Source organism: Rhinatrema bivittatum, chromosome 8 (assembly GCF_901001135.1).
Source record: "Rhinatrema bivittatum chromosome 8, aRhiBiv1.1, whole genome shotgun sequence".
Taxonomy (NCBI): domain Eukaryota; kingdom Metazoa; phylum Chordata; class Amphibia; order Gymnophiona; family Rhinatrematidae; genus Rhinatrema; species Rhinatrema bivittatum.
This window is the reverse complement of record NC_042622.1, coordinates 273,200,170-273,225,423: the sequence shown is the minus strand read 5'-3', so window position 1 is coordinate 273,225,423 and position 25,254 is coordinate 273,200,170. Positions and strand designations below refer to the sequence as shown.

The 25,254-nt window shown below is 44.5% G+C and overlaps 1 protein-coding gene across 2 annotated transcripts in view; it reads left to right on the top strand.

Moving 5' to 3' along the window:
• MLLT1 (MLLT1 super elongation complex subunit) overlaps positions 1-25,254 on the top strand; it is a 198,661-nt gene that overhangs the window by 31,332 nt on the left and 142,075 nt on the right. For both annotated transcript variants that reach the window (XM_029610916.1, XM_029610915.1), the window contains exon 2: positions 3,907-4,087. In XM_029610916.1, coding sequence (XP_029466776.1) covers positions 3,907-4,087 — 181 coding nt within the window. The remainder of the gene's footprint in view (positions 1-3,906; positions 4,088-25,254) is intronic.

Sequence of the window (25,254 nt, the reverse complement as noted above, 5' to 3'; positions counted from 1 at the left end):
CTCTCTGAGCCTCAAGCCACCGATACTTGCTGTGGCGGGAGCACAGCGGTTGTTGCAGGCAGATGGACTACCAGCCATCTATAAAGCCCAAGGAGCCTTAGCTGGGTGTTTGGCATTGTCCGGATGGTACTAGCAACTCCTTGTATTTTCTTACTTGTTGGAGACAAATGGTTTCCTCTGTGCAGAACTTTTTAAATTGCATTCTGGGCAGATTTCCGTATTCTTTGTTGGGTATAATCTTGTGTTCTCCAGTTTCTTCTTCCTTTAATATTTGGGTCAGCATTTCAAACTGCTGGACAATTCATCCGTCCCGTCACCCTCTGTACTGAGACCTACCTTGTGAGGCATGGTAAAGAAGCACAGCTGAAATGCAGACAAGAGGAATTGCATCCAACTTTTCCAAAGAACCTTGAGAATCCTCTCGGGCAAGGCAGCCGCAGATGTAAACCTCGGAAGGGCTTACAGGAGGACATCGGTTTTTGGAAGGACTTGATAAAAATGTTTAAAGGAACCTCATGGCATGTTTCGGCAAAGAACTCCAACGACTTGAATACTGGGCCCTTCCACCCCTTTACCATTTCCCACTCTACTAAAACAGCAGTTTTACTTGAGGTCAGGTATTTGTCTTTTTAATGTAAAAGCTGGGATGGTCTCAGATACTTGTGGAAGCATCTCGGGTTTTGGAGAATATGGCAGTGTTGGTTTTTATTCTCTGGTTTATAGAAAAGTAATTTGTACTTGTCATCCTGAATGACTAATTTAGTTTGTCTTTTGCCTGGAAGCTTCCTTTTGTGCGTTTGCTCTTTCCGCACTACTGGAAATTGCCTGTACTAGCGCATAGTACCATGAGTCTCTAGGCATAGTGACCCCATTTTAACCCCCACCTTTTTTTCTTAATTAGCCCACCCAATTCAGCAACAGTCTTCAGCAGGTAGCTCCCTCTGGATCCTGCTTGTGTGTGCACTCCAACTGACATGATTCCTCCTGCCCCAGGGGCTTAGGCACTGGACCCAGTTTTCCCATGTGATTGCATGCAACACTGCCACTGAGCCATAAATCTCTGCAGTTCCATTGGGAGATCTTTAAGAACATAAGAAAATGCCATACTGGGTCAGGCCAAGGGTCCATCAAGCCCAGCATCCTGTTTCCAACAGTGGCCAATCCAGGCCATAAGAACCTGGCAAGTACCCAAACACTAAGAAGATCCCATGCTACTGATGCAATTAATAGCAGTGGCTATTCCCTAAGTAAACTTGATTAATAGCAGTTAATGGACTTCTCCTCCAAGAACTTATCCAATCCTTTTTTAAACACAGCTATACTAACTGCCTTAACCATATCCTCTGCCAATGAATTCCAGAGCTTAATGTGTTGAGTGAGAACTTTCTGATTTTGCTTTAAATGTGCTACTTGCTAACTTCATGGAATTTTTATATTATCCGAAAGAGTAAATAAGCAATTCACATTTACCCATTCAAGTCCTTTCATGATTTCGTAGACCTCTCGTATCCCCCCTCAGCCGTCTCTTCTCCAAGCTGAACAGCCCTAAACTCTTCAGCCTTTCCTCATAGGGGAGTCATTTTGGTTGCCCTTCTCTGTACTTTCTCCAGTGCAACTATATCTCTTTTGAGATGTGGTTATCAGACTTGCACACAGTATTCAAAGGTATGGTATCACCATAGTGATACTCATTATGATATCCTCTGTTTTATTTGCCCTTCCTTTCCTAATTATTCCTAACACAGTTTGCTTTTCTGACCACCACGACACTGAGCCGATTTCAATGTAATATAAACTACGATGCCCAGATCTCTTTCCTGGGTGGTAGCTCCTAATATGGAACTTAACATCGTGTAACTACAGCAAGGGTTATTTTTCCCTATATGCAACACCTTGCACTTGTCCACATTAAATTTCATCTGCCATTTGGATGCCCAATCTTCCAGTCTCACAAGGTGCACCTGCATTTCATCAGTCAGCTTGTGATTTTAACTACTCTTGTCTGCAGATTTGATCACCTCACTCTTCGTACCCTTTTTCAGATCATTTATAAATATATTTAAAAAGCACTGGTCCAAGTACAGATCCCTGAGGCACTCCACTGTTTAGCTTTTTCCACTGAATATGGACCATTTAAGCCTGCTGTTTCCTGTCTTTTTAACCAGTTTACAATCCACTAAAGGACATCGCCTCCTTTCACATGACTTTTTTAGTTTTTCTTAGAAGCCTCTCATGAGGGACTTTGTCAAACTCCTTCTGAAAATCTAAATACAACACATCTACCGGTTCACCTCTATCCACAGGCTTATTCACCCCTTCAAATGAAATTGTAGTTCTGGCTCAGAAAATGGCATCCAGTATGTATTTTAGCCCCACTATCAGGCTAATGCAATACTGAGTGTTCAGGCTAGCGCACAGGTTGACCTGCAGTTGGTCGCCCGTCCATAACCCCTTACACAGTAAGGGGATTAGCATATTCAAAACGCGTGACCAGACCAATGCATAGCTAATAGCACTCATTACATATAAATGCCATGTTGATGAGGCTTAGCTAGTATCCCCAAATGTAAAAAAAGAAAAAAAAAGTGCACCTGATGTACACCTTTTTACCCTCAAATTAATGCCAGCCCCGGAGCTGGCGTTGGGTCTCGAGGAACCACAAAAGTTTACAGAAAACACTGCTTTTCTGTGTTTCCTCTGACTTAATATCATGGCGTTTGTTAAGTTGGAGGAATCACAGAAAGCAGCAATGTGCAAAAGTCTTGCTGGTGGTCAAGTTAGGCAAACAGCCTCAATTTACGAGCGTGTAAAATTGAGTATCCGTTGTCCTGTGCACTCAGCCACTTCTCCTGGGAAGCCCAATTTATCCCTAGTATGTCCTTTTTAAGCATGGCAGCTCATTTGCTTATTGCATCAAGCGCCCAGGAGAGGTGACTGCGTACGTTTAAAATACAAAAAAAAAAAAGGTGTGTCCAGTTTGGGGCCACATCAGTATTGCATCGGCCTGTATGTGTGTATCTGCTCTTACATTCCCTGTTGTACCATATTGGCTTGCTTTGGGGCATGTTTGTGGTGAGATTGGGCTTGTTTTTCCTGTCATTTAAATCATGTCGCGTTAGGAGAGCAAAATGTGCGCAGAAGTAAAGGGCTGGGATGAGTCAGTCCAGGTGCTCCTGCATACAGAACAGAGTCTCTTGCTGTGCTTGAATACAGGTTGATAAATGAAAATGCTCTTCTGAGTCAGAGGAATCCTGGGAGAGCTCACCGCACAATTCTAGCTCTTCTTTTGTATTACTTTTTTTTTTGTTCCCTCTTCAAATTGAATAAACTGGATTGTTGCTTTTGTCTGGGATCTGAGATGTGATCTCTTTATGGCCTTTAGGTAGAGATTTACATCCTGTATGATATGGGGGAGAAGGTTACTGCTCTGCCAACCAGCCCCATTGGGGCCCAGTGAGGCTTCCTGCTGCTTTGCAGAGGGTACTAGAATTGTCTAGAGAGCTGGGAAGTCAGGCCCTCCCAGCTGAGAGGAGGCAGGACAGAGCCAGCCCTTCCTCAGACATTCCAGCGAGATTATGCAGGAAATGATCCTAAACTCTCATAAAAAAAAATAAATGCAGAGATTTTATTCGCTTTAATTGACTGACTGGTCAGGCGTTTTACTGTAAGGGGAGGCTGCAGGTGGAGGGAGCATAGTAGATGCCCTATTTGTTGTGACAGTTTTGAGCTAATATTGAAAAAGGGGGATATAATTGCAGCAAATAAGGTGGTGTGCTAACAAAAAGGGGACAGTAATTTAGGTTTTAAGAAGCTGAGTGGACCTGCACACACAGCTGGTGTTCAGCAGCTGAAAGAGCTCTGTCTAACGTTTGCCTCGGTCTGGACTGAGCCTTGTCTCTCTTACAGTGTACAGTACAAGTGAAACTGGAGCTGGGCCACAGAGCCCAGTTACGCAAGAAACCGACTTCGGAGGGCTTCACTCACGACTGGATGGTGTTTGTCCGTGGCCCCGAGCAATGCGACATCCAGCACTTTGTGGAGAAGGTGGTTTTTCGACTCCATGAGAGCTTCCCCAAACCCAAGCGAGGTAAGTGGGGTGTGATAGAAAGGGGTTCTTACAAGAACACTCTCTGGACCAAGAAGAGATCAGATCAGCAAAAAAAAAATTGCTTTTAGAGGAAGGGGTAGAATAAGACTATTAGCAGCAATATGAACCACTGGCTGCAAGCAAATATGTTTGGGTAAAAATGCAAAATGAGACAGACTAGATGGATGGTGATTGTTTGATTTTAATTTAAAGTAACATGGTTCCTTTGCAAGTCCACTTGGATACTGTTTTTAAAAGGGTTAGGGGTGCTGAATTCCATGTTTACTCCTTCCTGGAGCCAGGGATGGAGCTTGCTTAATACTGGGCTATTCAAGCAGCCACAGAACTGGCACCTATGCCTGGATATATAGAATAAAGGGCAACAAATTAAGTTGGGATTGAGGCCACCTTACTGGAGTAACTTACTGGTTTTTGAGAGCTCTGCTCCTTTGTCAGGGGCATGCCTTAGGCCCCAGTGGAGGGAAGAGAGAGCAGCGATGGCGTGACTGGCAGGAAGGTAATGTCCATTACAAGGTCATCCCAAGGGCAGTTGATGGACAACTGATCAGGACACCAGGATTAATTGGAACCCTTTCCGATGTACTGCGTTTCGTTACTTAGATGGACCAGTTTAATTCCCTTATTTCTGGATTGGTTGGGCTAGGCAACAGCAATCAAGCTCCTTTATCGGTGGGTGGGGGGGGGAAGCTTAATCTAGCCAGCCTTTGGCCTTCAGCAGTTGCCACGGTGGTAGGGCTGCAGAGCTGCAAGCAGCCAGGAAGGTGCCTTCTTTCTGGAGACCCTCTGAGCAGGCAGAAGGTATTTGCTACTGTGGCAGGACCCGCAACTGTTGGCACTTGGTCTGCCCTTTATAAGGTAAAATGCTTCCAGCCTCTTCCCAGCCCCTGAGGAGTCGTCCGCACGGCCCGCCGTCATTCTGTGGGATGTAGAGTTTTCCTTTGTCTCTTACACAGAAAAGGCCATGAGCTGGAGGGAAGCGAGTGGCCCTGCCGCTGCAGCAGTCTGTGCCGCTGCCGAGGTGTCCCTTGTGGCCCACGTTAGCACCTGTACTGAGAGCAGCTAAAGGACCTGGGGACGGAGTGGCTATCCATGGGCAGAGAAGCTCGGGTGGTGCAAACCTGGTTGGACTGCATGTTCAGCCCTCGGCTCGTCTTCAGAGGGCATCTTTTCTCATGCATTCCTTGCTGGTATGGAAAAGTTCCATGGCCCCAAGCAAAAAGCCCTTGCTTGTTCCTTCCTTGGACCTCTTTAGTTCTGTACCTTCTCAGATCAGGCTTTTAAAACAGTTTGTGTGGGAGGGACCACTTCCTGGTCTATTTGATTTACCATATTTTTCACTCCATAAGACGTACTTTGTTTTCCCCCAAAAGTGGGGGGAAAATGGTCTGTGCGTCTTATGGAGTGAATATAAAAAAACTAACTACAAACCTCCCCCCCCCCCCCCCCCAAAGACTTGCCAAAAGTCCCTGGTGGCCCAGCGGGGGTCCAGGAGCGATCTCCTGCACTTGGGCCGTCAGCTGCCAGTAATCAAAATGGCGCTGACGGCCCTTACTATGTCACAGAGGCCGACCAATAGCACCAGTAGCCCCTGTGACATAGAAAGGGCAAAGGGCCGTCGGCGCCATTTTGATTACTGACAGCAGACTGCCCAAGTGCAGGAGATCGCTCCCGGACCCCCGCTGGCCCACCAGGGACTCTTGGAGGGGGGTGGGGGGGGGGGGTTCCCACAGAAAGAGAGTGATAAGTTTTCTGATCTGGGGAGTGGACTGAAATGGCCCTCCCCAGACCCGAAAACAAAATGGGGACAAAAAAAGTTTTTATGCACTCCTCTAATTTGCTCCATAAGATGCACAGACGCCAGGGAATGGAGCTGGTTTAGCACCAGATTATTTATTTTTATTTTTCCCCTCTGAATCCTAGGTGCACCTTACGGAGCCTCTAGTCTCTGCTGAAACCTGGATGGGCTCAGGAGCACATTGAGTGGATCTTTCACAGCCCTTCTTCCATGCAGGGGTTCAGTGACCTTTTGCCCTAGACATGCTAGTGGAACCATAGCCTTCCAGGAGGCCTCCTCCACAGGATTCCCCTTAGGACCAGCAGGAGAGGGGAGAATGGTGACTGACAGTCCCTTGGAAAGCCAGAATTTGCCTTCTAATAGGGCTCATTCATCTTCAGCTTATTCCAGAAAGAGGGGCTTATTTTTGCTTGTTCTCTGGGTTGATGCCTTGGCATTTGCTGTAGCCTGCAAGACAGGGCATCAGATTCAAACTGTAAGGCCCATCTTTAAGTATTCCCTTTTAGAGTCACTGGGAGAGCTGAGTCTCAGATTACCAGGCTTCCAGAGAATAGTGTCTGCCAGCCTTGGGGGCTGTTAGAAGTCAGTGACTTCAGGGATGTCAGCCTGGAATATACCCATTCGAAGGGAGTTAATGATGATTGTCGACTTAAGAGACTTCCAGCTACTCATCTGGCTATTGAGGGTTGGTGGGTTACCACACCTGCCCCCAAGCAATTCCAGTAGGTAGCAAGTTGTAACATCCTCCTGGGGAAGGGATTCCTTGCCCAGTTATGCTAGTAGTTCTGGTCATGGAATGGGTGTTCCCTTAAGGTTGCCCTTTGTTTGTTCCAAGGCTGCTTTTAGAACATAACATAAGAAATTCACATGCTGGGTCAGACCAAGGGTCCATCAAGCCCAGCATCCTGTTTCCAACAGAGGCCATACCAGGCCACAAGAACCTGGCAAGTAACCAAACACCAAGAAGATCACATGGCAACAAATTCCAGAGCTTAATTATGTGAGTGAAAGAAATTTCTCCGATTAGTCTCAAATGTGCTACTTGCTGACTTCATGGAAAGCTCCCTAGTCCTTCTGTTATCTGAAAGTGTAAATAACAGATTCATATCTACTCGTTCAAGACCTCTATCATATCCCGCCTCAGCCGTCTCTTCTCCAAGCTAAACAGCCCTAACCTCTTTAGTCTTTCCTCATAGGGGAGCTGTTCCATTCCCCTTATCATTTTGGTAGCCCTTCTCTGTACCTTCTCCATCGCAATTATATCTTTTTTGAGATGCGGCGACCAGAATTGTACACAGTATTCAAGGTGCGTTCTCACCATGGAGCCATACAGAGGCATTATGACATTTTCCGTTTTATTAACCATTCCCTTCTTAATTCCTAACGTTCTGTTTGCTTTTTGACTGCTACAGAACACTGAGTCAGCTATTTAAAAATATCCACTATGATGCCTAGATCTTTTTCCTGGGTGGTAGGTTCCATATTAGGAGCTAGCATCGTGTAACTACAAGCATGGGTTATTTTTCCTTATATGCAATACCTTGCACTTGTCCACATTAAATTTCGTCTGTCTTTTGGATCCCCAATCTTCCAGTCTTGCAAGGTCCTCCTGTAATGTATCACAATCCGCTTGTGATTTAATTACTCTGAATAATTTTGTATCATCCGCAAATTTGATAACTCACTTGTCGTATTCCTTTCTAGATTGGTTCAAAGATTCAGATACGGTCCTCATTAACCAACTCCCCACTTCCTCCTATGAAATCCTCACCACCCACAGACCCAAAAAAAGAGGGGGAGGCCTCTTACTGGTAGCCAAGAAATGCCTGAACCTCAAACCCATCCACATAGCTACTCCTCCTAAGCTAGAAATAGGCCTCTTCAGGTCAGCTACCTTGCAAATTTGTCTAATATATGCTCTCCCCACCTACCTGGAGTCTAACCCCTCATCCCTAATCGAATTCATCGTTGACTGGATAAAACCCGACATCCCCTCTATCATCCTCGGAGACCTTAATCTCCACGTAGACTCACTCCCCCGTTCCTCATCATGCGAATCCCTCCTCGCCATAGGCTTCCGGCAAATCATAGCATCTCCCACACACAAAACTGGACACACATTAGACATGATGTTTATCAACTCTGACGTCCTTTCCACCCACCACCCCACTTGCACCCCAGACCCCTGGTCTGACCACACCTAATAGAAAGCCTTCTGTCCATCAGCATCTCCCCCACCTGCAACAATACCCACTGCACTACCATAATATCTAGAAAATCTTGCCCTAGTGATGCTCTAGCAAACGCACTATCCTCCTCCTTATCCAATCTAACCTGCTCTGATCCCGACACAGCTCTAGCATCCTGGAACAACCTTACAGGAGACATCGCCAATAGACTTTGCCCAGTCTCCAAGCAAGTCATAAGAGCCACCTCAAAACCCACAAAGCCATGGTACACACCAGAACTTAAAACCCTAAAAAATACTCTCAGGCAAAAGAGACAATGGTGTAGGGACCTGACCCCCCTCCCCCCCCCCCCAACACGCCTCCATCTACAAAACAGCTCTACACAGCTACAGACTCTCCACCCAACAACACAAGCGTGACGTCTTCGCCAAAAAAATCCACGACTATAGATACAACCCCAAAGTGCTCTTCACCTATGTTTCAAGTCTTACCACTCCTATCCCTCCCACCATTCCAGACTCTGATGCATCATCCACATGTGAAGAACTGGCCAACTACTTCCACAGCAAAATCACAACTCTCCTTCAGAGATTCCCCCCTCTTCTAACAGCCCCCCCTCACCCCAACTGCCCTCCCCACACCTTCCCAACCCACAATGACCATCCTCGACTCTACCTCCACCAAAGAAGTCGAAAACATCCTCAAAAAAACTCAAACCCTCCACTCATCCCAATGACACCATTCCTTCCAAAGCCTTACTTGCCATCCCCAACGCCATAGTTAGAGCTATAACAGACATAATCAACTGCTCACTCGCCCATGGATCTGTCCCAGACACACTCAAACACACCGTAGTCAAACCCCTCCGTAAGAAACCCTCCCTTTCATTGCCAAGCTGATGGAAAGAGTTGTTAACTCAAACTCATGGACTATCTTGAAAATCATGCGATCCTCCATACATCTCAATTTGGTTTCTGCAAACACTTCAATACTGAATCGCTACTCCTCTCCCTATCCGACCACCTCCTCAGAGGTATGGGCCAAGGCCACAGCTACCTCCTCGCCCTCCTCGATATTTCGGCAGCCTTTGACACTATTAGCCACCAGCACTTACTAACATGCCTAGAAAGCATCGACATTTCAGGCCTTGCCTTGGCCTGGTTCAAATCCTACCTCTCAAACAGAAAATTCTCCGTTCAAATTGGTAATTCCACATCCGCCCCACAGCCCTTACAACAAGGAGTCCCCCAAGGTTCATCACTCTCCTCCACCCTCTTCAACGTCTACCTCACCCCCCTCTGCCAACTCCTCTCTGATCTCAAACTTAAGTTCTTTCTCTACACTGATGATGTCCAGATTATCATCCCTATACACAACTCCATTTCTGACGCCCTAGAACACTGGGAAAACTGCCTCACGGCCATCAACACCCTGCTCACCAACCTCCATCTTGCCCTCAATACAAACAACGGAACTCCTGCTTATCTCCCCTCACTCTATCCCCTTTTTAGAGCAACCATTTGTGAGGGATCTTGGAGTTCTCATTGATTATCAATTAAGCATGAAGAACTATGTCAACTCTATACTCAAATCTGGCTTCTTCAAACTCAACGTACTTAAAAAAAAAAAAACTTAGACCCCTCTTACACATCCAAGACTTCCGCACAGTAATCCAAGCCACCATCTCTTCCAAACTTGATTACTGTAATGCTCTCCTCCTAGGGCTCCCATATTCCACGATAAAACCACTGCAAATGTTACAAAACACCACTGCAAGTCTCATCGCAAATTCCCGCAAACACGATCACATCACACCCATCCTCAGAAACCTACACTGGCTCCCCATCCCCTCCCACATTCACTATAAAACCTTGACCATAGTGCATAAAGCCATTCACGTCCACAACTCTAAATGGTTAGACCTTCCTTTCACTGCTCCCCAGTCTACCCACCCTACCAGAACTGCCAACAAAGGTACCCTTCTTGTGCCCTCATTGAAAATAGCCCACACCTCTTTTGTAAGCGACCATGCCCTCTCAATTGCTGGTCCCGCCCTTTGGAACACCCTGCCACCCAACCTGCGCCTCGAACCCTGTGTGAGCAAATTCAAAAAGAAATTAAAAACTTTTCTATTCAAACAAGCCTAGCCAGAATAGACTTTACCACATGATGTTCACTACATGGTGTTATATGCATTCCTTATATTGAGGTACCAGTTGTTTTTGTTTGTTTTCTTCATAACTGTTCCTTGTTACCCCCTCCCAGTTCATTGTTCCCCTGTTATCATGTAATTTCCAAGCCTTTTGTGTTTAATGTAAACAGATATGATGTCCACAACTAATACCGGTATATAAAAATTTCTAAAATAAATAAATAGATTATTTATAAATATATTGAAAAGCACCTGTCCAAGTACAGATCCCTGAGGCACTCCACTGTTTACCCTTTTCCACTGAGAAAATTGACCATTTTATTCTACTGTTTCCTGTCTCTTAAGCAGTTTGTAATCCACGGAAGGACCTCTCTTCCTATCCCATGACTTTTTAGTTTTCTTAGAAGCCTCTCAAGAGGGACTTTGTCAAACGCCTTCTGAAAATCCAAATAACTAGATCTACCGGTTCACCTATATCCACATTTATTTATTTAGAAACGTATATACTGATGAACGTTGGGAACATCTCATCGGTTCACAATAAACGCAATGCAGCTAAAAGCTTTACAGTAAAGCAGAGAACAGTGCGCATAAGTTAATCCACATGTCCAAACCAAATGTGCCTGATACATCACTTTCGATGCATATCCAGCATAGCTCCCTGCTTCAACGGCAGGGGAGAAGATAAACAACCAATAAGGGCTGTATAACATAATCTGGGTAAAAACAAATAAGCATGGGTGTAGCTTGCTTATTGCGGCGGTTACTACTCCTACTACCTCTAACTAATCAAGCTAGATATTTCACTTGGATGCAGCTCCTCCACCGCTCTCTACGTTAATGGCGGGGGTGGAAGGGAATTAGAACCAAGAGCTAAGAGAAACAGATAAGTATGGGAGAAGAAATGAGGGAAGCTTGCTGGGCAGACTGGATGGGCCATTTGGTCGTCTTCTGCCGTCATTTCTATGTTTCTATGTTTCTATGTTTATTAACCCCTTCAAAAAAATGAAGCAGATTTGTGAGACAAGACTTGCCCTGGGTAAATCCATGCTGACTTTGTTCCATTAAACCATGCCTTTCTATATGTTCTGTGATTTTGATCTTTAGAATAGTTTCCACTATTTTTCCTAGTACTGAAGTCAGGCTCACTAGTCTATAGCTTCCCGGATCGCTCCTGGAGCTCTTTTTAAATATTGGTGTTCATTGTCCACCCTCCAGTTACAATGGATGATTTTAATGACAGGTTACAAATTTTAACTAATAGATCAGAAATTTCATTTTTTTAGTTCCTTCAGACCCCTAGGATGCATACCATCCGGTCCAGGTGATTTGCTACTCTTTAGTTTGTCAATCTGGCCTACTTCATCTTCCAGGTTCACAGTGATTTGGTTCAGTTCATCTGACTCATCACCCCTGAAAATCATCTCCGGAACTGGTATCTCCCCCAACATTCTCATTTAGTAAAAACAGAAGCAAAGAATTAATTTAGTCTTCCTGCAAAAGCTTTCTTCCCTAAGAGCCCCTTTAACTGCTCGGTCATCTAACAGTCCAACTGACTCCCTCACAGGCTTTCTGCTTCGGATACATTTTTAAAAGTTTTTATTATGAGTTTTTGCCTCTATGGCCAACTTCATTTCAAATTCTTTGTTTGTCTTATCAATTTTTACACTTAGGAAAAAGCACAAGCATTGTCAAGTTATTTTCTTCAGATTGATCCTTCCAATTTTTGAAGGATTTTTTTTTGGCTAAAATAGTCTTTCACCTTACCTTTTAACCATGTCAATCATTTTGCCTTCCCTCCACCTTTCTTAATGCGTGGAATACATAGGGACTGCGCTTCTAGGATTGTATTTTTAAACAATATCCATGCATGTTGAACACTTTTAACCTTTGCAGCTGCACCTTTCAGTTTTTTTTCCTAACTATTTTCCTCATTTTATCAAAGTTTCCCTTTTGAAAGTTTAGTGTTAGAGCTGCAGATTTACTTATTTATTTATTTATTTTTATATACCGACATTCGATCTCAATTGAGATATCACACTGGTTTACATTCAGGTACTGTAGGTATTTCTCTATCCCCAGAGGGCTCACAATCTAAGTTTTTGTACCTGAGGCAATGGAGGGTAAAGTGACTTGCCCAAGGTCACAAGGAGCGACAGCAGGACTCGAACCCTGGTCTCCTGGTTCATAGTCCACTGCTCTAACCACTAGGCTATTCCTCCTCCCTTATTGTCCCCCTTCCATTTATTAGTTTAAATTTGATCATGTTATAATCACTGTTGCCAAGTGGCCCCACCACCGTTGCTTCTCTCACCAAATTGTGTGTTCTACTAAGAATTAAATCTAAAATAGCTCCCTCTCTTGTTGGTTCCTGAACCAATTGCTCCATGAAGCAGTCATCTATTACGTCCAGGAATTTTATGTGTCCAGCGAGTCCTGATGTTACAATTTACCCAGTCAATATTGGGGTAATTGAAATCTCCCATTATTATTGCACTGCCAAATTGATTAGCTTCCCTGATTTCTCTTAGCATTTCATCATCTGTCTGACCATTTTGTCCAGGTGGACGGTAGTATACTCCTATCACTATACTCTTACCCAACACACATGGGATTTCTACCCATATAGATTCTACTGAGCATTTAGTCTCTTGTTGGACTCTCTACCCTCCCGGACATAAAGTGCTACACCCCCACCAAGTTCATCCTCCTTATCATTGCGATATAATTTGTACCCTGATATAGCACTGTCCCATTGTTTATCCAATGGGACAGTTATGTCTATATCATCATTTGCTGCTAAACACTCTAACTCTCCCATCTTACTTCTGGACTTCTGGCATTGGCATACAGACATTTCAAAGTGTGTTTTGTTTATTTACCTGCTTTTCAGTTGATAGGGATAATTTGGAAATCTTTAGCTCAGGTGATTCTTATAGGCACATGGACTGTTTGCTTTTAATGGAACCTCTCTGTGACTGTCGGCTTTCCCCCTTGTTCTAGTTTAAAAGCTGCTCTATCTCCTTTTCAAAGGTTAGCGCCAGCAGTCTGGTTTCACCCTGGTTAAGGTGGAGCCATCCCTTCGGAAGAGACTCCCCCTTCCTTGCACCATCGTCTCATCCACGCATTGAGACTCCGGAGCTCTGCCTGCCTCTAGGGACCTGCATGTGGAACAGGAAGCATTTTGGAGAATGCCACCCTGGAGATTCGGATTTCTGCTTTCTACCTAAGATCCTTAGTGTTTCCCTGCATGTCAGCCTCAGAATGGGCAGTAAATGTTGCTCCGATGCGGCTTTGGCGTTTAGCTGTGTTCCAGTACCACTCAAAGCTTATAGTTTAGGTCAGGACTCCTCTCTTTTTTTGTTTTAGATTTATATTCTGCCTTTTAGCCACTTCAAAGCAGATTGCATTCAAACTTAAATGATCTGGAAAGGCTTTCAGCGAGTGAGGTGATCAAACCTGCAGATGACACAGAATTGAGGGTAATTAAATCACAAGTGGATTGTGAAAAATTGCAGGCGGACCTTGCGACACTGGAAGATTGGGAGTCCCATATAATGTGGACAAGTGCAAGGTAATAGATATAGGGAGGAAAATAAACCATGCTGTAGTTATAAGGTACTAGGATCCATATTAGGAATTACCACCCAGGAAAAAGATCTGTCGTCATGGATAATACGCTGAAATAATTAGCTCAGTGTACTGCAGCAGTCAAAAAAAGCAATATTAGGAAGGGAATGGTGAATAAAACGGAAAATGTCATAATGCCTCTATCGTTTCATGGTGAGACCGCACCTTGAATACTGTGTACAATTCTCGTTGCCACATCTCAAATATATGGTTGTATTGGAGAAAGTACAGCGAAGGGTGACCAAAATAAAGGGCATGAAACAGCTCCCCTATGAGGAAAGGCTGAAGAGGTTAGAGCATGGAGAAGAGGTGGCTGAAGGGGGATAGGAGTAGAAGGTGTGCTGGAGGCTGCCTTTTTCTTTCTTTTATACTGTTTATCTTTCTCCTGTGGCACTGCTTGGGGTGCATAATCCTGTATGGGTTTACACAAGAGTCCCTATTCAGCATTCTGGCCCAGTACAGGATTATCCACACTTTTCTTCTCTGAGAAATGGATCTCCAGTAGTCTTAAGGTGGTTCAGCATAGTCCTTTCTGGTAGCTGGCCGTATGGAGCTGCAGTTAGCAGTTCTAGAGGATTATGTGCTATACACTAAAGGGTGATGTAAATTATGTTTACCTGTATAATTTCAGGGCAGTTCTGGGTCCAGTGTTCTGGCAGGTCTTATTCCCAGCTGGGCTGTTGCTGAAATTAGAGGTAAACAATCTTTAAAAACAGATTTTTACCTCTCTCAAGTGTATTGCACTGTATAATTCAGCATGATTATTTTTGTGGCCTGGATTGGTGATCTTAAAGCATAAATATGCTTTTTTTTTTTTACCTATCTAGTGTGTTAACCCATTAGTGTTACCTGCTGTCCTGTCACTTCATTTTCTTCTGTAGTAACTCTTATCAAAGAAGCTTTAGCACATATTGCAATTTTTCCCATTATCTCTTTTCAATATATTTATAAATGATATGGAAAGAAATAAGACGAGTGAGGTAATCAAATTTGCAGATACAAAATTATTCAGAGTATTTAAGTCACAAGCAGATTGTGATAAATTGCACGAAGACCTTGTGAGACTGGAAAATTGGCCATCGATATGGCAGATGAAATTTAATGTGGATAAGTGCAAGGTGATGCATATAGGGAAAAATAACCCATGCTATAATTACACAATGTTGGGTTCCATATTAGGTGCTACAACCCAAGAAAGAGATCTAGGTGTCATAGTGGATTACACATTGAAATCGTCAGTACAGTGTGCTGCGGCAGTCAAAAAAGCAAACAGTGTTAGGAATTATTAGAAAGGGAATGGTTAATAGAACGGAAAATGTCATAATGCCTCTGTATCGCTCCATGGTGAGACCACACCTTGAATACTGTGTACAATTCTGGTTGCCGTATCTCAAAAAAAGATATAGTTACGATGGAGAAGGTACAGAGAAGGGTGACCAAAATAAGAGCATAAGAACATGCCATACTGGGTCAGACCAAGGGTCCATCAAGCCCAGCATCCTGTTTCCAACAGTGGCCAATCCAGGCCATAAGAACCTGGCAAGTACCCAAAAACTAAGACCATTCCATGTAACCATTGCTAATGGCAGTGGCTATTCTCTAAGTGAACTTAATAGCAGGTAATGGACTTCTCCTCCAAGAACTTATCCAATCCTTTTTTAAACACAGCTATACTAACTGCACGAACCACATCCTCTGGCAACAAATTCCAGAGTTTAATTGTGCGTTGAGTAAAAAAGAACTTTCTCCAATTAGTTTTAAATGTGCCCCATGCTAACTTCATGGAGTGCCCCCTAGTCTTTTTATTATCCGAAAGAGTAAATAACAGATTCACATCTACCCGTTCTAGACTTCTCATGATTTTAAACACCTCTATCATATCCCCCCTCAGCCGTCTCTTCTCCAAGCTGAAAAGTCCTAACCTCTTTAGTCTTTCCTCATAGGGGAGCTGTTCCATCCCCTTTATCATTTTGGTAGCCCTTCTCTGTACCTTCTCCATCGCAATTATATCTTTTTTGAGATGCGGCGACCAGAATTGTACACAGTATTCAAGGTGCGGTCTCACCATGGAGCGATACAGAGGCATTATGACATTTTCAGTTTTATTCACCATTCCCTTTCTAATAATTCCCAACATTCTGTTTGCATTTTTGACTGCTGCAGCACACTGCACCGACGATTTCAATGTGTTATCCACTATGACGCCTAGATCTCTTTCTTGGGTTGTAGCACCTAATATGGAACCCAACATTGTGTAACTATAGCATGGGTTATTTTTCCCTATATGCATCACCTTGCACTTATCCACATTAAATTTCATCTGCCATTTAGATGCCCAATTTTCCAGCTTCACAAGGTCTTCCTGCAATTTATCACAATCTGCTTGTGATTTAACTACTCTGAACAATTTTGTATCATCTGCAAATTTGATTATCTCACTCGTCGTATTTCTTTCCATATCATTTATAAATATATTGAAAAGTAAGGGTCCCAAATACCGATCCCTGAGGCACTCCACTGTCCACTCCCTTCCACTGAGAAAATTGTCCATTTAATCCTACTCTCTGTTTCCTGTCTTTTAGCCAGTTTGTAATCCACGAAAGGACATCGCCACCTATTCCATGACTTTTTACTTTTCCTAGAAGCCTCTCATGAGGGACTTTGTCAAACGCCTTCTGAAAATCCAAGTATACTATATCTACCGGTTCACCTTTATCCACATGTTTATTAACGCCTTCAAAAAAAGTGAAGCAGATTTGTGAGGCAAGACTTGCCTTGGGTAAAGCCATGCTGACTTTGTTCCATTAAACCATGTCTTTCTATATGTTCTGTGATTTTGATATATTTGATAAAGGGGATGGAGCTGCTCCCCTATGAGGAAAGGCTGAAGAGGGTTAGGGCTGTTCAGCTTGGAGAAGAGATGGCTGAGGGGGAGATATGATAGAGCTGTTTAAAATCATGAGAAGTCTAGAACGGGTAGATGTGAATCGGTTATTTACTCTTTCGGATAGTAGAAAGACTAGGGGGCACTCCATGAAGTTAGCATGGGGCACATTTAAAACTAATCGGAGAAAGTTCTTTTTTACTCAACGCACAATTAAACTCTGGGATTTGTTGCCAGAGGATGTGGTTACTGCAGTTAGTGTAGCTGTGTTTAAAAAAGGTTTGGATAAGTTCTTGGAGGAGAAGCCCATTACCTGCTATTAAGTTGACTTAGAAAATAGCCACTGCTATTACTAGCAACAGTAACATGGAATAGACTTAGTTTTTGGGTACTTGCCAGGTTCTTGTGGCCTGGATTGGCCACTGTTGGAAACAGGATGCTGGGCTTGATGGACCCTTGGTCTGACCCAGCATGGCATGTTCTTGCATATAAAGCTACCATTGCAGCTAGCTTTCATGTGCCATGTTACTTGACCTTCTTCCCTCTTTTGGGAGGGTTGTTGAGTGCTATTCTATCTCCTTTCCTTGCCATGGTCAGAGTAGAAGGTTGAGCTGGGAAGCCACTTTCAGTTTCCACTGGGCAGTGCAAAGCAATAGGGGGGTGTAGGAGAGTGGTGTGTGTGTTTCCTCAGGAAGGTGCAAGCAAACATCTGAACAAAACTGGGCAATACAACAGAGCACATAATTGACAGAGTACACTCATTAGTGATATGCTCAATGTAACTGGAGCCTCCTATCCATACTGCAAGAACTCCTGCACCCAACTGTCCTCATCCCATGCTTGCATTCCAGTTAAACCAGTAGCACCATCAAACACAATTAGGCAGCAAATTTGACTTTGTTCTAGAGATAGCAACTTCAAAAAAGCATCCAGATTTGTAGAGTGTTGTATTATCTTAAATCCCCTTCCCCCTTGCTGTTCTGTCCAATAGAAACAGATCTAACAAAGTGTTTTCCAATTAGTCAAAATACGAGCCAAAAAGGCAACTTTTAATCTGCACAACTTGTCTACCGAACCCAGCTCCACATAGGTCAGCATCAGAAAGCCACTGATCATTGAGATACAGAAATATTTATAGATGCAAAATACATCTGCACTTGCTCTCAGAACTGAACTACGTACTCCCATGGATGGTACATAAATGTTGCTGAAATCTGGGAGCATTTAAGACACTTATCTGAGTTACTTAGCCACATAAGCTCTGCTTGGCCAAAATATCCTATGCATGATTTTGAAATGTCTCCCAGAATTTCACACTTTATTGCACACCTTACAAGTGCATCACAGTCATAAATATCATCCTCTGTTAAGGTACATGGAAGGTCTCATGGCCAAACATCTGCCAGGCTGTTATAAATGATATGATTTGAAGTTGTGTAAGAATTGGTAAAATATAGTATTTCTCAGCATCCAGACAGATGACTTCAGAACTAGGGGGTTATGCTCACTACCAGCAGATAGAGAAAGAGGAAAGCTGACATTACAGTATATATACTCCTGCAGGGACATCAGCCTGCCAGTATTCTCCATCTCCAGCAGATGGTGGACATGCATCTCCCTATGGGGATTGCTTCAAGATTTAGAAGGAGAAAGAGAAGAAAATCTAATTAGCCCTACTCTCCTGTGGTGATACCAAATGGTTCCACCCCAGTTGAGAATTCTTGAGGGGACTTCCATGGTCCCTCTGAGTCCTTTGGTCCAGTTTTTGTTTTTTTTCTTCAGCTGGCATGGACTTAGGCAGTGGATGCAGGAAGCAGAGCATGGCGGTGGCAGTATATGCCCTCTCCTCCCGCAGCCAGAAACAGTCTCTGTACTCAACCGGGAAGGGCTGAGCTCAGGTAAAACTTAAGGAGAGGTTTTTTTTTATATAGGGCTGCCTACGGTCTCTGCTTGGTGTACTGCTCTGACACTCGTTCCTGCCCCCAAGGGAGGTTAAGGGAAGTGGGTAGCCTGGTGGCTTGAGCAGCTCTTTTGAGCTAGTCCCTTCTTAGGCCTTTTCTCTTTGCATCACGTAGTAGGCCGTGGCGGTGTGTTGGTGCCTTTTATGCGCTCTGTGTTTAGATTGTGCATCCAGTTTTTGGACGCTTAGTTGCACATCTGCTTGGGCGTCCAGGTTGTAGCAGCATCTGTGTTTGTGCACACAGGGAAGCTTGTGCCTATCTGAGCTGCATTGAGGGGGTGGTGCCTTATTTTTTTTTTTTTTTTGTGGGTGGGGGCTCCTCATGAAGCACAGGGTTGGATGCCTAAGTTTGGGATGCATAATATTTTACAGCATGAATTCAGCTGGGGACACATCTTTCAGTTGCCTGTTAAGCGTACTGACTGGCACCTAGAGCTGAGAAACCTAAGCACCTTTCCCTCTGTGCTGCGTGTCATATTCATGCATCTCAGTCCAGCGTTCCTCTTAACTTGTGCCAGCTCAGGGATAATTAACTTTTTGTGATTTTTACTAAGCCCAGTTCTTCCCAGCCTGATGGCCTGGGTAAAGACATATCAGAAGTGGTGCCTGACCTTGGACTCCCTTAACTGGTTTGTCAGCGGGGGGAAGGTAGCTCAGTGAGCACAGGACAGGTGCATTCTGGTTTTGCCATGGATCCTTTTGCCACCTCTTGGATGAATTTTTTTCAAGGATTGCAATCCTTACTTCAGGTGCAGTCCTTGGCCTCTACCAATCTTGCCAGATCAGTTGCAGGTGGTGACCTCTCACATGCCTGGTGCTACTGTTAAGCACCAAAGAACACCTAGAACGGCAGCCAGTCGTCTTGATAGAGATCCAGATGGCACGGATGATGAAGCTGATCCTTACTCTCTGGAGGATGGGGAAATTCCTCCGGGACTGGAACCGTATGGGACTATGTTGCGGTTCTTTCATAGAGATGAGATACCGGCTCTGATTTCCCAGACTTTAAAGATGTTGGGCGTACCTGGGGCTGAATCCATGTCTGAGCCAAAGAAAATCCCATTTTGGTTTCTTTGTGCAAAGCCTTTTTTTTTTTCCCTTCCCTGTTATGGAGGCCATTCAAGAATTGATTTTTGAGTGGGGTGCCTCGGTGGCTAATATCAAAGGGGGTTGAATCTTGGAAGGCCTGTACTCCCTGGATCCAGTGGTGAGAGCAGTTGCGTTTTCCAAATGTGGACACACTTGTGTGGGCCATCTCCAAGCCGACGACTAACCCGGTGGAGGGAAGAGCAGCCTTGAAGGATGTGTATGAAAGGATTGAGGTCATCCTTAAGCAAGCATTTGAAGCTGTGGCAGTGACCTTGCAAATAGCTTCTTGTTGTTCCCTGGTGGGCTCACTCCTGTTTACTTCTCTCAGGAAGTTGATTTGAATTTGAATGTACAAAGCCATTTGTGTCGTCTTCAAAACTATTCATCAACGTCTCTCCCTCGATCTACAAATCCCCCTCCAAGTATACAACTCGACAAGACCTACCAGAAATGTCTACCGAGGCGCCCTCAAAGTTCCCCCTGCGAAAATGACCAAACACATCACTCTAAGAGATCGTGCCACCTCCACTGCTGGCCCTTCTCTGTGGAATTCCATTCCCACAGATCTCAGACAGGAACCCTGCCTCTTAACTTTTAGGAAAGGACTTAAGACTTGGTTATTCAAGCAAGCTTTCCCAGACACAATCTAATATCACGTCATAGATACAAACCAAGGACTTCAAATATTCAGCCATTAATCATGCCATTTTTACATAGCATTTAATTTATTTGTATACCGTTCAACCGTTTATTCTTTCCTATCTCTTCCTTCTTATCCAAGTTCTGCTACCCTTGTTATTTGTAACTGCTCCTTCGATCACCACAGTTCTAGTTGATGTATTTAATGCACTCCCGTTTCATGTAAACCAGCAAGATATGTGCTCATGATTGCCGGTATATAAAAACCTTAAATAATAAAAAAAATAAAATCTGGAGTGAATTCCAGGGAAGTTATGGAGCCAGAAGCTTCCTTTTTTGGCAGATGCAGGTTGCAATTTGGTCCTCATCTCAGCTAGAGGGATGGCTTGCAAATAGCAGCCCAATGTCAGTTATGGCTGAAAAATTGGTCAGCTGATTTAACCGCCAAGGCTAGCCTTACAGAATTGCCTTTTTAAAGGCTCGCTCTTGTTTGGGAGTAAGTTGAAGAAAATGGCCAATAAGTGGAGGGCATCCCCGGTTCTTCTGTTTGCAGAAGGATAAGAAGCAGATGCTATTCTCCTTTAGCATGAGGTCGAACTAGGGGATCTAAGTGTTTTCGACTCTACAGAGGACAGCAACCGTTTTAGAGGACTCAACCTTTCAGTAGGTCTCAGTTTTCTCGGCACAGACAGGGTGCAGTCTCGGATAGTGGAACCTCCCAAGCCTCCCAATGAAGGTGTGCCAACCCACCCCTGGGAACAGGAGGTAGGGGGTCAAAATCATGTCAGACCACTGGTCTTTGAGGTGATATGAGATAGATATGCTCTGGAGTTTTGCAGTATTCCTTGACGTATTCATGGTGTCTTCTTGCCACTCCTTTCAGAAGAGGCAGGCGGTGGAGTGTACATTGCCAAGGCTCCTCAGTCTGAGGGCTGTGGTTCCACTGCCCACATCTCAAGAAAATACAGGCCATACATTTTATTTTTTGTGCCCAGATAGGAGGGCTTTTTGTCCCATCCTGGATCTCAAAGGGGTCAAACATTATTTGCAGGTGACTCATTTTTGCATGGAAACATTGCACTCTGTGATAATGGCTGTGCAGTTGGCAGAATTTCTGACCTCCTTGGATCTGTCAGAGGCTTGCTTGCATATTCCCATCCGGCTAGAGCACCAATGTTTTCTGCGATTCAGTGTTTTGGGCCATTATCAGTTACGAGCACTACTTTTTGGCTTGGCTGCTGCACCCAGAAGCTTTTCCAAGGTTATGGTGGTGGAGTCGAGAGAGGATGGAATCCTGGTACACCTGTACTTGGACACTAGCTGGTTTGGTACAAGTCTCTGGAAGAGCTGCTTGGCGATGCACAAAGTGATCCCCTTGTTGCAGGAGCTTGGTTTGGTGGTGAACCTGGCCAAGAGTTGTCTTCAGCCATCCTAGTCGCTAGAGTATCTGTTTGGTTCAACACAAAGCAGGGTAGGGTTTTCCTGCTGGAGGGGCATATTCAGAAGCTGTTGGCACAGGGTCAGGCATATTGTGTTTCAATCTACAGGTGCTCGGTTTGATGGCAGTGATCCTGGAAGTGGTGCCATGGGCAAGGGCGCACATGGCGTCCTCTTCAGTGCTCCCTGCTGTCTCGGAGCCCAATCTCAGGATTATTTCATTTGGCTCCACCTGCCAGTGGATGTTTGCTGTCAACTACAGAGGTGGTTTCAGCGGATCATCTCGGAAAGGAGGTTTCCCTAAAATCACCAGAGTGGCTGGTACTCAAGACAGATGTAAGTCTCTCTAGGCTTGGGGAGCCCTCACTGTCAGGAACTTACAGTGCAAGGGCACTGGAGTGCAGAAGTCTCTGGAAGAAATGGCAGAAATATTAAACGAATACTTCAGTTCTGTGTTCACTAAAGAAGACCCTGGAGAAGGACCATCTCTACTTAACAAGAAACCAGAGAGGAGTGGCGTAGATGAAAATCCATTAACAGTAGAAAATGTATGGGAAGAGCTGAAGAATCTGAAAGTGGACAAAGCCATGGGACCTGATGAGGTTCATCCCAGGATACTGAGGGAGCTCAGAGATGTGCTGGCAGGTCCACTGTGTGACCTGTTCAATAGATCCCTAGAAACGGGAGTGGTGCCGAGTGATTGGAGAAGAGCGGTGGTGGTCCCGCTTCACAAGAGTGGGAACTCTTGTGAAGAGAACTCCAGGGAGGAAGACTAAGAACCAATGTCAGGAAATATTTCTTCACGGAGAGAGTGGTGGATGCCTGGATTGCCCTTCTGGAGGAAGTGGTGAAGTCCAAAACTGTGAAGGACTTCAAAGGGGCGTGGGATAAATACTGTGGATCCATCAGGTCTAGAGAAAGTGTATAAAGAGGAGGCAGCAAAACACTGCACGGAGCGGCAGAAGCCACAGAGGCATTCAAGGAGCGGGATGCCAGTGGTTGGTGTTCCACCTTCACGGAGCGGAAGGATGGAGGCCTGCCATCTCCATATTTAAAAAAAAAAAAAAACCAAAAAAAAAAAACGGGTGGGCAAGAGTATGTATAATTAACGAAGAGTTCATAAGCTATAGGTACTACCAATTATTAGACTTATTCAATATTTGTTGATAGATAATGTGGCTTTCAATGCATACTTCACTTTCAATACATATCCAACATAGCTCTCTGCTTCAACAGCAGGGGAGGAGAAAAACTAATACTTCACGCATATCCAGCATTGCTCTCTGCTTCAACGGCAGGGGAGAAGTAAAACTAATAGTACACGCGTATCCAGCATAGCTCTCTGCTACAATGGAAGGGGAGAAGAAAAACAACCAATAAGGGCTGAATAACATAGTCTGGGTAAAACAAATAAGCATGGGTGTAGCTTGCTTATTGCGGTGGTTACTACCCCTAACTAATCAAGCTTGATATTTCATTTGGATGCAGCTCCATCAATGCTCTCTGCATTAATGGTGGGTGTGAAAGGGAAATAGAACCAAAGGTTACTAGGAGCCAAGAGAAACAGATAAGTATGAGAAAAAAAGAAGTGTGAGGCTTGCTGGGCAGACTGGATGGGCCGTCGTTTCTATATAACAGAGAAGAGGCTGGTAACTACAGAGCAGTTAGCCTCACTTCAGTGGTGGGAAAAGTAATGGAGTCACTGTTTAAAGAGAGAATAGTGAACTATCTACAATCTGGAGAATTGCTGGACCAGAGGCAGCAAGGATTCACCAGGGGAAGATCCTGTCAGACAAATCTGATTGACTTTTTTGCCTGGGTAACCAAGGAATTGGATCAAGGAAGAGCACTCGATGTCATCTACTTGGATTTCAGCAAAGCTTTTGATACGGTTCCGCATAGGAGACTGGTGAATAAAATGAGAAGCTTAGGAGTGAGTGCTGAGGTGGTGGCCTGGATTGCAAACTGGTTGACAGACAGAAGACAATATGTGGTGGTAAATGGAACTCATTCTGAAGAGAGAGCGGTTTTAAGCGGGGTACCGCAAGGATCGGTGTTGGGACCGGTCCTGTTCAATATCTTTGTGAGCGACATTGCGGACGGGATAGAAGGTAAGGTTTGTCTTTTTGCGGATGACACTAAGACCTGCAACAGAGTGGACACGCCAGAAGGAGTGGAGAGAATGAGACGGGATTTAAGGAAGCTGGAAGAGTGGTTGAAGATATGGCAGCTGAGATTCAATGCCAAGAAGTGCAAAGTCATGCATATGGGGAGTAGAAATCCGAATGAACTGTATTCGATGGTGGGGGGGGGGGGGGAAGGCTGATGTGCACTGAGCAGGAGAGAGACCTTGGGGTGATAGTGTCTAATGATCTGAAGTCGGCGAAACAATGTGACAAGGCGATAGCAAAAGCCAGAAGAATGCTGGGCTGCATAGCGAGAGGAATATAGAGTAAGAAAAGGGAAGTGATTATACCCTTGTACAGGTCCTTGGTGAGGCCTCACCTGGAGTACTGTGTTCAGTTCTGGAGACCGTATCTACAAAGAGACAAAGACAAGATGGAAGCGGTACAGAGAAGGGCGACCAGAAAGGTGGATGGTCTTCATCGGATGACATACGAGGAGAGATTGAACAATCTAAATATGTACTCCCTGGAGGAAAGGAGGAGCAGGGGTGATATGATTCAAACTTTCAGATACTTGAAAGGTTTTAACGATCCAAAGACAATGACAAACCTTTTCCGTCAAAAAAAAAAATCAACAGAACTAGGGGTCATGATTTGAAGCTCCAGGGAGGAAGACTCAGAACCAATGTCAGGAAGTATTTCTTCACGGAGAGGGTGGTGGATGCCTGGAATGCCCTTCTGGAGGAAGTGGTGAAGACCAGAACTGTGAAGGACTTCAAAGGGGCGTGGGATAAACACTGGATCCATCAAGTCTAGAGGACGTGAATGAAGAGGGGGTGGCTCACAGGAATGACAGCTACTGCCTGGAGATAATACCCTTATTCAATAAACATACACACGGTTAATGCGACTCCAACATTGCTCTAAGCTTCAACGGTAAAAAAGTGGGGTATAGCTTGCTTGTTACGGCGGTTACTACCCCCAGACCAAATAAGCCTGATACTTTACTTTCAATGCATGTCCAGCATAGCTCTCTGCTTCAACGGCAGGGGAGAAAGTCTGATACTTCACTTTCAATGCATATCCAGCATAGCTCTCTGCTTCAACGGCAGGGGAGAAAGTCTGATACTTCACTTTCAATGCATATTCAGCATAGCTCTCTGCTTCAACTGCAGGGGCAATGTAGAAAAGAGTGTGTGTGTATATGTATGTGTATATGTGTATGTATGTGTATATATATATATA